The 12,689-nt window shown below is 41.6% G+C and overlaps 1 protein-coding gene across 1 annotated transcript in view; it reads right to left on the reverse strand.

Moving 5' to 3' along the window:
* Window positions 1-5,117: 5,117 nt before the first annotated feature.
* CNOT9 (CCR4-NOT transcription complex subunit 9) overlaps window positions 5,118-12,689 on the reverse strand; it is a 28,995-nt gene continuing 21,423 nt past the window's right edge. The window contains exons 6-8 of the mRNA XM_026002162.2: window positions 9,599-9,697; window positions 9,316-9,407; window positions 5,118-7,446 (exon numbers count right to left, since the gene is read on the reverse strand). Of these exons, the coding sequence (XP_025857947.1) occupies window positions 7,278-7,446; window positions 9,316-9,407; window positions 9,599-9,697 (360 nt within the window). The 3' untranslated portion in view covers window positions 5,118-7,277. The remainder of the gene's footprint in view (window positions 7,447-9,315; window positions 9,408-9,598; window positions 9,698-12,689) is intronic.

Genomic DNA, 12,689 nt, shown 5'->3' on the forward strand with positions numbered 1-12,689 from the left:
CCTGGGTGCTAACAAGGGTTTCCCCTTTATAACTTACTCAAGGTAATTTTTTTAATTTTATTTTATTTTTAAAAAATATTTATTTGACAGAGAGAGAGAGCACAAGCAGGGGGAACAGCAGGCAGACGGAGAGGGAGAAGCAGACTCCCCGCCGAGCAAGGAGCCCAATGTGGGGCTCAATACCAGGACCCGGGATCATGACCTGAGCCGAAGGCAGATGCTCAACCGACTGAGCCATGCAGGCACTCCTCAAAGTAATTTTTTAAAAGTAATTTTTAAAAAATTTTTAAAGTAATTTTTAAAAAGATTTTATTCATTTATTTAGAGAGAGTGCATGAGCAGGGGGAGGGGTAAAGGGAGATGGAGAGAGAAAATCCCAGGATGACTCTGCTGAGTGCAGAGCCCAATGTGCAGATGGATCCCAGGACCCTGAGATCATGCCCCCAGCTGAAAATGAAGAGGCACTGGTCCAACCGACTGAGCCACTTAGGTGCTCCAGTAATGTTTTTTATTTTTTTTTTAATTAACTAATTTATTTATTTTTATTTTTTTAATTTTTTAATTTTTTTTTTCAGTAATGTTTTTTAAAGTAATCTCTACACTCTATCAACGTGGGGCTTGAACTTGCAGCCCTGAGATCAAGAGTCCCATGCTCCACTGAGCCAGCCAGGTGCCCCTAACTATACATTTTCTTTACATGTTTTTCTAATATCTGTGTTATATTTTACAAAACGAGGGCTTCTGGTTTTTGCAACTGGTAATTTCTGAAGTTTTATTGGTTTTCCACAATTTATAGGTTGTTTCCATCTTCTCCTGAGAGCAGGGTTTTTTGTTTTCTAAAGTTTATCTACTTATTTAAGTAATCTCTACACCCCATGTGGGGCTTGAACTTGCAACCCTGAGATCAAGAGTTGCATGATCTTCTAACTGAGCCAGCCAGGCGCCCCTGAGAGTAGGTTTTGATAAAGAGGAGTATGCAGGAAGGGGAGAATGAAGAGGGAGGCCATTCACAGGGAATAGAAAGATTAAGGGGGGATCCCTGGGTTGCTCAGCAGTTTGGCGCCTGCCTTTGGCCCAGGGCACGATCCTGGAGTCCTGGGATTGAGTCCTGGGATCAAGTCCCACGTTGGGCTCCCGGCATGGAGCCTGCTTTTCCCTCTGCCTGTGTTTCTGCCTCTCTCTCTCTATCATAAATAAAAAAATAAAATCTTAAAAAAAAAAAAAAGAAAGAGAAAGAAAGAAAAGAAAGAAAGAGAAAGAAAAAGAGAAAGATAGATAGATAGATAGACAGATAGATAGATAGATACATAGATAGATTGATTAAGGGGGCATCGAAGTTTAACAGTGCTGGTTTCAGGTTTTATTTAATAGAGCCCCTGCCTCACACACTTGTCTTCCTCTCCTATTTCTACTCACCTAACACCATCCCATCCTTTGTTTTCCATGTTTCCCCTTCACATTCCATACTCCTTCTATACTCCAGGATTACATATGCTTTGCCTCTTTCTATTTGCCTCACTTAATTGCTGCCAAACTTCTTTCCTTTTTGGGGGCTCAGTGAGGAGCACTACCATTCCTCCTGGATTTTCTGGGAGAGTTCAGATCTCAAATATTCTTTTTCAGTGTTCTCATATACATACCAATGCTCCCCAGATCATGCATTGATTTTTAGGGGCAGACATCTGGGAGACCTTTTCATGGTTAGAATGGCTCCAAAGAGTGGTTTCGAAGACCTACCTACTGCAGAACGATCTTTAGATCCAGGGAGGGAGCAGACAGGGGCCCCTGGCACAAAAACTGTCCATGTGGTTTGGTTGTTCCTATTTCCATAATGATCGTGGCCCTTCCCCCGCTGTTGTCTATTATTAACAGATCCAGAAACTTGATCAGGGCAGTAGCAGCAGAGGGATTTTCTGGGAACCATGCCCAGGAAAGGCCCAGAAGCCCTAAATTGAAATGAAGGGGCAGCTGGCAAAGATAGAGTCCTAAATACTGTCCTCTCCCGCTGCCACCCGGACATACCCAGATTCTCCTCCTGATACACAGGGGAGATGCCCTACACATCTTGCTTCTTGGGACTAGAGAGTCAGAGACCAGTTCCCCAAACCATCCAGCAAACTACTTGAACTTCTGAAATGAAGCCCATCTTCTTTGTGGTCGAAAAACGCAGCTCAAAATATTAAATTCCATTTAAAAAATCATCAATATAAGACCACCTGTGGAATTAAAAGCCAGGATACATAATTTCAAAAGACAAAATATAGAGCCATTCCTCTGTTCTCACATTACAAACAGAAAACCAAGGGGAATGAGAAAAAGGAGGTATAAAATTTGAGAACAAGATGAGGGAAAAACTTTCAGAAAAAAATCATAAAACAAACTACAAGTATGTGCTATTTGTAAGGGGCATGTCTACAAAAAAGTGTTATTAAAAGGTTGAAAGTTAGGGACGCCGGGGTGGCTCAGTGGTTGAGCACCTGCCTTCAGCCCAGGGTGTGATCCTGGAGACCCGGGATTGAGTCCCGCGTCGGGCTCCCTGCATGGAGCCTGCTTCTCTCTCTGCCTGTCTCTGCCTCTTTCTCTGTGTCTCTTGTGAATAAATAAATAAAATCTTAAAAAAAATAAATACAAGGTTGAAAGTTAAAGGAACACATTTGGAAGGGAGACTCCAGTTTTGTCCTTATTCAAGACGGCTTTGGATGTTTTGGCATTTTGCATTTACAGATTTTGGAATCTGCTTGTCAATTTCATAGAAATAAACCTGCTGAGATTTAGAATGGAGTTTAACCAGATCAATTTGAGAGAACTGGCATCCTTACAATATTGTTTTCTAATCCACAGAGATGATATCTTTTCATTCATTTATGGAGGTGTTTATTTCAAGAATATTTTGTTTTCAGTATAAAGGTTCTGCATTTCAATAGATCTATTTGATTTCTTATGCTATTACATTTTTATAAGTTTTAAGTAATCTCTACACCCAACATGGGGCTCAAACTCAACAGCTCAGAGATCAAGAGTCACACACTCTTCCTACTGAACAGCAAGGCACTCCGTTATGAATATTTTTGAAATTCCATTTTTTGTTGTATCTAGAAACATGTAATTGATTTTCTTCCACATTGACTTTGTATTCTAGGACTTTGCTAAGTCCATTTCATTCTAAGAGTTTGTAGATTTTTTTTTGAGTTTGTAGATTCTTTTGGATTATCAATGTACAGTCATGTTGTCAGCAAAATTTTCCTTTATAATCCTATTTTCTTGGTTTCACACAAGCTTCGACCAGTATATGTGGTTTGCATGTTGACTGTGATAGTGGTGTGACAGTGGACATCTTTGGCTCAATCCTCATTTCATGAAAGAGGATTTCAGTATTATTTTATTGAGAGGTTTACCACAGGGTTTTTGTTGATACCTTTCATTAGATTTAGGATGTGCCCTATTTCTGATTTTCAAAGTTTTTTCTTTTAATCATGAATAGGTATTGTATTTTATAGTATTCTTTCGTGCATCTATCTGGACAATTATGATTTTTCTCCTTTATACATTTGTTAATTGCCTTGGTTACTTTTCAAGTATTGAATCAATCTTTTTTTTTTTTTTTTTACAGTAAACCTAGATGAAGTATGGCGCATTATCATGTTTATGTATTACTAGATGTGATTTGCCTGTTTTTTCCAGGAATTTTACATCTACATTCACAGGAGTTCGGGCCCCTGGTTTTCCCATGATATCCTTGATGGGTTTTGGTGGACCTGTTCCCTTATTCTATAGTCTCTGGAACTTCATGAAAGATTAGCAAGTGTAAGATAGGAGTGATGTCCTTTTGCTCTTTTTCTAAGGTCTGCTAAGGGTTTATCAAGTTTATTGATGCTTTCAAGGGAATGACTTCCCACTTCATTGATTTTCTTTCTTGGACATTTGTTTTCTAGTTCATGGATACTTGCTTTTTTGGTACTTTTCTGCTTCTTGAATTTGCTATCCTTTCAGTTTGACATAAAAACTTAGATCATTATGTCAGCCTTTCTTTTGTAACATGTAAATTTAAAGTCGTATTAAGTATCACTTTACCTGTATACCACATGTTTTGATATGGTGCTCATCTTCATTATTCAATTTTTTTCTAACTTCGCTATTTCTTCTGTGATTCATAGGTTATTTAGAACTGTACTGCCTGTTTTTTAAAATTACTGACTGTCCAGTTTTCTTTTTAAAACTGTGTTCACTGAACATTATTTTAATTCTTAAAAATTTTCTGAGGCTTGATGGTCTATGACCAATTTCAGTAAATGCTTCTGGCATCAAGAGAATGTGCACACTGTTGGTTTAGAACACAGTGTTCTATTTGTCAATTAAGTTAGGTTTGTTCATTGTGTTGTTCAACTTATCTGTTATATCGGCTTTTGAAATAAATGTATTAAAATATTTTTAAAATATTAAATTCCATGGCATTCAGGAATTTCATTTCATTCTCTGCTTCCCTATTCCAAATATTTCCCTTGGGCTTTTGACAGCAATATCTTTGTGTATCTCCCCCCTTCTCAGCCTTTGAGCAGCAGGAGTAGTGAGCAGAGGAATGCTATAAATAAGTAAGGAAGGCATGCTCTGAAGGCTACCAGTGCCTTGCCTTGCCCAGTTCCACTACTCAGTCATAGGCCCTCTGATGCCTTGGAAAAGAGCTGGAAGCAGAGGTTGGCTCTGTCTCACTGAGCGCCAGAAACAGGCATGGAAACTCTGGAGGCTGTGCTAAGCCTTGAACCTCGGAAGGAAATGAATATTTAAGTCTGTGATAAAATGTTTCCAGCACTACCTCTTCACTTCAAGACTCTCCAGAACTACATTCTGGCCACCATAATCAGGAGTGAGGTTCTGTTTAGGCAAAAGATGTTTTATCAGATAAAGGGTACCATCCCAGCCTCTCAAACAGCTTTTATACATCGGCAAGACTCTTTTTCCCAAAGGACCTAGCCAAGAGGGAACCATCATTGCCCTCTTGGCAGAACAGCATGTTTGTATCAAACAGATGGTAGAGGTAAGGGTGACATGGATCATGTGACCAGAGTGCCTAGAGATGTCTATATTGACAAAATCAAATCTCGAGTTGAAAGGAAAAACTATTTTTATAAAAACAGAAACAGGTTTTATTTCAATCCTGTTAGGGAGTGAGAGGGATGGAAAACAAAAAATGAAGGGAGGGGTCTCTTTATACACACATGACATCAGGATCAACTACAAGGAATAATACCCATTTTCATCCCTCCCCCAACTCCTACATGGGGTCCAAGGCCAGCTGAGAATAGATGGAACAGGAATTAAGACAATATTGGCACAGCAACATGGCCAATGCACCAGAAGATGGGAGAGAGAAGAGAATTCCTCAGGGAGCAAGGCCTTGCGCCTCAGCTGCTTCCCCAGTGGAGGGGGAATGAGAAAACTTTGGCTCAGCAGGAAGGCAGTTGGCAAAAATCAGAGACCCTTAGCTGGACGCTCCAGATCACAGAACTATGGGCTGAGGGAAATCCAGACGTCTATCCAGTCCATGCTGTTCTCTGCTTTCTCCAAGACCTCTTCTCTTCAGGCTTGAGACTGAGAGCTGACCTGGTTCTCCTCTTCATTTTGGAAGACAGGGGAGTAAGTGCTTATTCTACCCTTCTTACCTCTAGGCTACTCGAGTACTAGTTTCTTGGCTCTAGAGACAGAAGCCAACTAACAAGTCCGGCTCCCTTTGTGAAAGTCGGCTTGAAAGAGCCCTTGAGCTGGCAAAACTGCCTCTGCAAAGGTTTCTCTCAGTTTGCTCCTTATAGACAGACCCTCCCTAAACTTGTTCGGGAGATGTGGACAGAAAACACTTTGTCTCTCTCTAGAGCTGGATTAAAAATCCCATCTTTGACTGGAGGTGGGATTATGAGAGAGAGAGAGAGAGAGAAAGAAGGTGTTGGCAGGGGGAAGGACTGGGGGAAAGCAAGGCAGTGTATACTGCATTACAGATTCAAGTCTCTGGATTGTGAAGTCATCTAGGGCTCCAAATGAAGGGGGATTGGGGATTTGCTGACTCAATATGAACAAGTGGAAATATCTCAGTGGCAACCCTGTAATTCCCAAAGACCAATAGAGAATGTGTCCCCCCCCGCCCCCCGCCAAAAAAAAGACTACGTGAAGAAGCAGAGTCCAACCCCCTGTCTTAAATCTGAATAAAATAAACTAATTCAATTAATACCACTTCAAGTATAATCATGAACCCAGATGGAACTGCAGAAATTCATACTAAAGAATGAGATCAAGTAGCTTGTCATCTTGATCCCGGCGCCTTCCCCTTTAACAGTCATCCGAGACCATCTTTCTGAGGACTGGAATTGAAAGAGAGGCTCGCTGCCACCTCTCCTCCCCCAGTACAGCACCCTTCCAGGACAGCCTGATGAATTAAGACGTCTGCTGAAGTTGAATAGGAGGGACATGAAAAAGGGGAAAGCACTGAGATTTGGAAAAGCTAGCAGCTAGAGACAGAAACAAGGTTAGGGTCCTTGCGGCATCCAGAACTGGGGGCAGAAGGACAGAAAGGGAAGGGAAAAAGAGGTGGTAGGGTCCTGTCGTCCTTTGGCTTTATCCTTCCCCTGCCTCCCATTCCTCCCCACAGTTCATGCAGCTATTGGCTTGCTAGAGGGGATGTAATGCCCAGACCAACTTTTTATTAAGCTTATGCAGCTAACAGACTTGTAAACAGTGCCAATTGACAAAGTTTTGCTGAGTATTACAGCTTGTGTCCACTAAACACGCCTCTCTCTGACATTAAAAACAAAAGATCGAAGTAAACAAATACTGAGAGAGAGGATGAAGAGACACATCTTGAGTCTTCCAGGAAGGCAAAAGAAAAGACCGCCACACGGCTTGGTCCCAGGTGTTCAGCATGCCTAGAGTGCTGCCACCAGCACGTCTCCCTCCCCGCCAGCGGCTGGTACGGGTGGGGGAGAGGGGCCATCTTGGGCATGCTGCGGACACAGCATTTGCTGGTGTTGACAGCCTCCTGGAGCTGCGGTGGCAGACTGCGGTGTCAGGAGCCCATCTCCCTCCTGGGAGTGGTGGAGGGAGCCCAGGTCCCAGAGGCGGCCTGAGACGGTAGCCCGTACACCTCAGCGGGGTGAGCTTGCCCCTCTCTTCTCCAGTGCAGTTCAGCATTGAGGTTGTCTATTCCCGGTCGGCGGTAAAACCTGAGCTGTTTTCCTCCAGGTTCCCCCTCCCTTCCCCAACTCAGGGGAGCAGGAGAAGGGGGTGGGGAAGGATCACTGAGGGGGCAGGGGGATCCCCCGGGGATCGGTGACCTGGCCCTCTTGCAGGTTCTTCACCAGTTGTGCCAGCCAGCGTTTCGTGGTGGTGTCATCTTTTAGCACCTGGGCGAAGGTGGTGTCCTTCAGCTGATCAGGGAGGCACTGCCTGAGCGCTTCACGTGCCCTACATCAGAGACAAACAAGCCAACCAGGGAGACCAGCAAATAAACCCACATTTGGAGAACGGGGAAGAGGCTCTTTCTTAGACATAAATATACAGAATCCTGGGAATATGTGGTTCAGTCAAATTATCTTAAGAATCCATTAAAATTCCTTAAAACTTGTATTAGGAGTGGGCTCAGAGATCTCCAGGATGTGTCATCTTGTGAACATTTTCAGAATGATGTCTCAATGTGGAATTTCAGGATAAAGCAAAATGGAATGGTACAATAGTTCAATTCAAACTGCTTTCTGATTTATTACAGTAAATACTGTCAATATGCTCATGGTAGAAACAGATGGGTTATAGTAAATGAAACACTTCCAAAATCAGTACATGAATAGGGAAGATGACCTGACTCACCGTATGATAAATTAATGAACTTGAATTCTAAATTAATATAAATTTGTGTCTTTCCAAAAACTGCCTCAGTTTTTTTTTTCTTAAAGTAAGCTCTATGCCCAACATGGGGCTCAAACGCACAACTTCGAGATCCAGAGTGGCATGTGCTACCAACTGTACCCTTCAGGTGCCCGTTTTAGTTTTATAGTTAAAACACTTAATAAATTGAGATGAGAAGTAAAAACAAAATTATAGTAGCAATATTATCAGATGAAATTTCAAATGTTTCATTTTCTTTAAAAGATAATCAGTGACAAATCAAATCCAGAACCTCAATAAGGTAAGTGTTAATGGTTTATAAAGCTGTTTTAAATAAAGTTATGGCTTTTGTACTCAGACTAGTTTAAGTAAATATATTTTCAAACTGATAAAAACAGGAACCACTGAAGAACGAGACAAAATGGTTGAAGTAGTAGTTAGGGCTTGAATAACCTCAGAGGCAGAAGGATGCATTCACATTAAATTGAGTTATCCTCATTCCTAGGAACATAGAAATTGCCCCATTATGTGGTTTAGCAGAACCTGAGCAAGTGGCTTTCAGCATGAATTATGGATTTATAAAGCAAAAGGTCAAATGTATCTAAAATGCATTATATCTACAATGTATGATTTCTGACAGAAAGATTATGAAGATAGGGAGATAAAATAATTAGCTCAAGGACTTTACAGGAATCAAAGAGAAGAAATGAAAATATAATTTAAGAGCCCTCTGGGGCTCTATTCCATTCTTAAGAGATCTTTGAAAATAGACCTTCTCTTTCTGACCAGCTGGGGTAGCAATAACTAGATATAATAGAAAGCTCAAACTAGGGGCACCTGGTTGGCTCAGTCGGTTAAGCATCTGCCTTTGGCTCAGATCATGATCCCAAGGGTCCTGGGATGGAGCTCTACATAGGACTCCCTGCTCAGCAGGAAGCTTGCTTCTCCCTCTCCCTCTGCCGTCCCCCTGCTTGTGCTCTCTTTCTCTCTCAAATGAATACATAAAAATAAAATCTTTAAAAATAAAAAAAAGAAGTAAAAAAAAAAAAAAAAAAGAAAGCTTAAACCATAGGAGTAATGTATCATACGGTTCCCTGGGAACTGCCTGGACTCTCTGGAATTCTAGAAGAAGCTAAAGAGTTACAGAGAGACAGAGATAAAACTCTGATGGATTTTTTAAAGTAAGCTCTATGCCTCAGTGTGGGGCTTGAACTCATGACTCTGAGATCAAGAGCTGCATGCTCTACTGACTAAGCCAGTCAGGTGTACCCAATACTCTGATGGGCTTTTAAATTTAGCACTTCAGATCTAAAAGGAATTAACTAAGTTCTACCAAACTAATTATTGTTATATCCCTTCCCTACTCTAAAGATATAGGAGCTATGCCATGAGATGGGGCAACTATTCACCAGAGTGTTTCCTTAACATCCTATAAATCCTGTAAATGTTTACCTGGGATTATCTGAGAGTCGAAGGTAACACCTCACTACATGCTTCAACAGACGGGCAGAAGGCTCTTTGGATAGCTGCAGGACCATCTTACCCTGTTTTCCCCCAAAATGGGTTGGGGTAGGAAAAAACACACAAACATAAAATAATCCTAGTTGACATCAGAAATCAGATATTTCAAGAATCATTATACAGGTTCCAGGAAGAAGCTGTTCAGTGTCAATGACAAAGGGACTAAACTGTGTTATTAAAAGTAATTGTAAGGAGGATAGATAGAAGAACTCACCAAAATCATGGCAACATGGGAGAAACGCTCGTATGTCTGACATATATATGCCAAACCTGTGTCATCTAAGAGGATCTTCTGGAGGATGAATGTGGCAACCTGGAGAAAAAAAAAAATGGAGTCCAAAACATTGCTCAGACTTGCCTTCTAATGGGTCGATTCACCTTCCAATAATTGTGAATCAGAAAATTAAACAGAGGGCAGCCCCAATGGCTCAGCGGTTTAGTGCTGCCTTCAGCCCAGGGTGTGATCCTGGAGACCCGGGACTGAATCCCACATGGGGCTCCCTGCATGGAGCCTGTTTCTCCCTCTGCCTGTGTTTCTGCCTCTCTGTCTCTGTGTCTCTCATGAATAAATAAAAAAAATCTTTAAAAAAAATTTAAAAAAAATTAAGCAGAGACCTTGACAATATGTACAAGTTAGTCAACAAGGACATGCATAACTTATTTATTTTATTTATTTTTTGTAAGATTTTATTTATTTATTCATAAGACACAGAGGCAGAAACATAGGGAGAGGGAGAAGCAGGCTCCTCACAGGAAGCCTGATGCAGGACTCGATCCCCAGACCCGGGATCACACCCTGAGCCAAAGGCAGATGCTCAACCAGTGAGCCACCCAGGCATCCCAAGACATGCATAATTTAAACAAAATTAATAATAAACATCACTATATTGAATACCTACTATGAGCCAAAATTATAGCACAACATAACAGATCTTATTTTCGCAATAAACCTATGAGGTAAGTACCCACTGTTATTCTTTTTACATTAAAGGGGTAGGTTCTGGGTAATTATCAGATTCTTAAAAATGTAGGTACTTTTTCAGTTACTGATACCAACTATGTGCCAAGCCTAACTGCTAATCAGTAACTTCTCAGGTTAGGGCACCAATTAACAAAGCCACTAAGTTGCAGAGTTGAGATCCAAATCTACTTTAAATACAGAGGCTTTTCTCTTTTCCATGGACAAAGATGAGTTTAGATCTCAGATCTGTGCCTCATCTCTTCTAAATGAGGTATGTAAAGCTTCTCCTCCTCTCTCTCTCTCTCTCTTTTTTTTTTTTTTTTTAAGTAGGCTTCATGGGGCACCTGGGTGGCTCAGTGGTTGAGCGTCTGCCTTTGGCTCAGGGTGTGATCCTGGAGTCTTGGGATGGAGTCCTGCATCAGGCTCCCCATAGGGAGTTTGCTTATCCCTCTATGTCTCTGCCTCTCTGTGTCACTCATGAATGAATACATAAAATCTTAATAAATAAATAAAGTGGCTTCATGCCCAGTATGGAGTCCAGTGTCAGCCCAGTATGGAGCCCAGTGTCAGTCAAACTCATGACCCTGAGATCAAGACCTGAGCCAAGATTCAGAGTTGGACACTTAACTGACTAAACCACCCAGGTGCTCCAAGCTTTTCCTACTCTTAAAAGATCTTTAAGAATTAAGATTTTAGGGCAGCCCGGGTGGCTCAGTGGTTTAGCGCCGCCTTCAGCCCAGGGCGTGATCCTGGAGACCTGGGATAGAGTCCCACATCAGGCTCCCTGCATGGAGCCTGCTTCGCCCTCTGCCGGTGTCTCTGCCTTTCTCTCTCTCTCTGTCTCTCATGAATAAATAAATAAAATCTTAAAAAAAAAAAAGAATTAAGATTTTATTTTATTATCATTTTTTTGAAGATTTTGTTTATTTTGAGAGACACAGAGAGAGGGAGAAGCAGGCTCCCTGAGGGGAGCCTGATGTGGCACTCGATACCAGGACCCCAGGATCATGACCTGAGCCAAAGGCAGATGCTGAACCACTGAGCCACCCAAGTGCCCCAAGAATTAAGATTTTAAAGTCTTCCTTCTAAAACTGTTCCAACAATAGTAAAGAATATCCTCAATTTGAACTCATTAACTCTTATACAGAAGGGACTAAAAAATACTAGTTAATTCAGGTCAGACAATTATTTTAATCATTTCCTTTCTTGGCTGCTCATCAGAACCAACTGTGGGAATTATTTATTTCATTTTACTCGGGTATAAAATTGTGGTTGGACTAAATAATGGCCCCCAAAGATATCCAGGACCAATCACCAAACTCTGTGATTCCTACCTTAAATGGTAAAAGGCACTCTGCATATGTGATTAAGGACTTTGGGGATGGGGGTGATTGGCTGGCTCAGTTGGAAGAGCATGTGACTCTTGATCTCAGGGTTTTGAGTTCGAGTCCCATGTGGGTATAGAGATTACTTCAAACTTAAAAAAAAATCGTGGGGAGATGAATCATTCTGGATTATCTAGGAGGGCTGTAAATGTAATTTTAAGAGGGAGGTGGAGGGTGATTTGACCACATAGGAAAAGAACGTGACAGGGGATCCCTGGGTGGCGCAGTGGTTTAGCGCCTGCCTTTGGCCCAGGGCGCGATCCTGGAGACCCGGGATCAAGTCCCACGTCGGGCTCCCGGTGCATGGAGCCTGCTTCTCCCTCTGCCTATGTCTCTGCCTCTCTCTCTCTCTCTCTCTCCGTGACTATCATAAATAAATAAAAAATTTAAAAAAAATTTAAAAAAATAAAAAAAAAAAAGGAAAGGAACGTGACAGAGCACGAAGAGATTTGAACACGCGACACCACTGGCTTTGAAGATGGAGGAGGGGAGCACGAGCCAGGAATGTAATTCTCAAAGACGGAAAAAACAAGGAAAGAGATGCTTCCTTAGAAGGCTCCAAAAGGAATGTTGCCCTACTAATACCCTGACTTTAGCTTGGTGAAACTGATTTACAATTTCTAAGTTCCAGAACTACAAGAGAACAAATCTATGTTGTTTTAAGTCACCAAGTTTGTGGAATTTGTTATGGGAGCAAGAGGAAATACACACAGCAAAATATGTATAGTGCACAAAGTGCCCTAATCTTCAGTGTATCTTAATAAATTTTTACCTATGTACACATTTATGAACCACAGCCAAATTAAAATATGAAAGCTTTCCAACACTCCAGGAAATTCTGTTGTGCCTTTCCTCAGTCAATATCCTTCCTTGAGAGGGAAGCCTGGGTGGCTCAGTTGGCTAAGTGTCTGACTTCGGCTTGGGTTTCATCTCAGGGTCCTGTGACAGGGCTCCACATC

The sequence above is a fragment of the Vulpes vulpes genome, chromosome 16 (genome assembly GCF_048418805.1).
Source record: "Vulpes vulpes isolate BD-2025 chromosome 16, VulVul3, whole genome shotgun sequence".
Taxonomy (NCBI): domain Eukaryota; kingdom Metazoa; phylum Chordata; class Mammalia; order Carnivora; family Canidae; genus Vulpes; species Vulpes vulpes.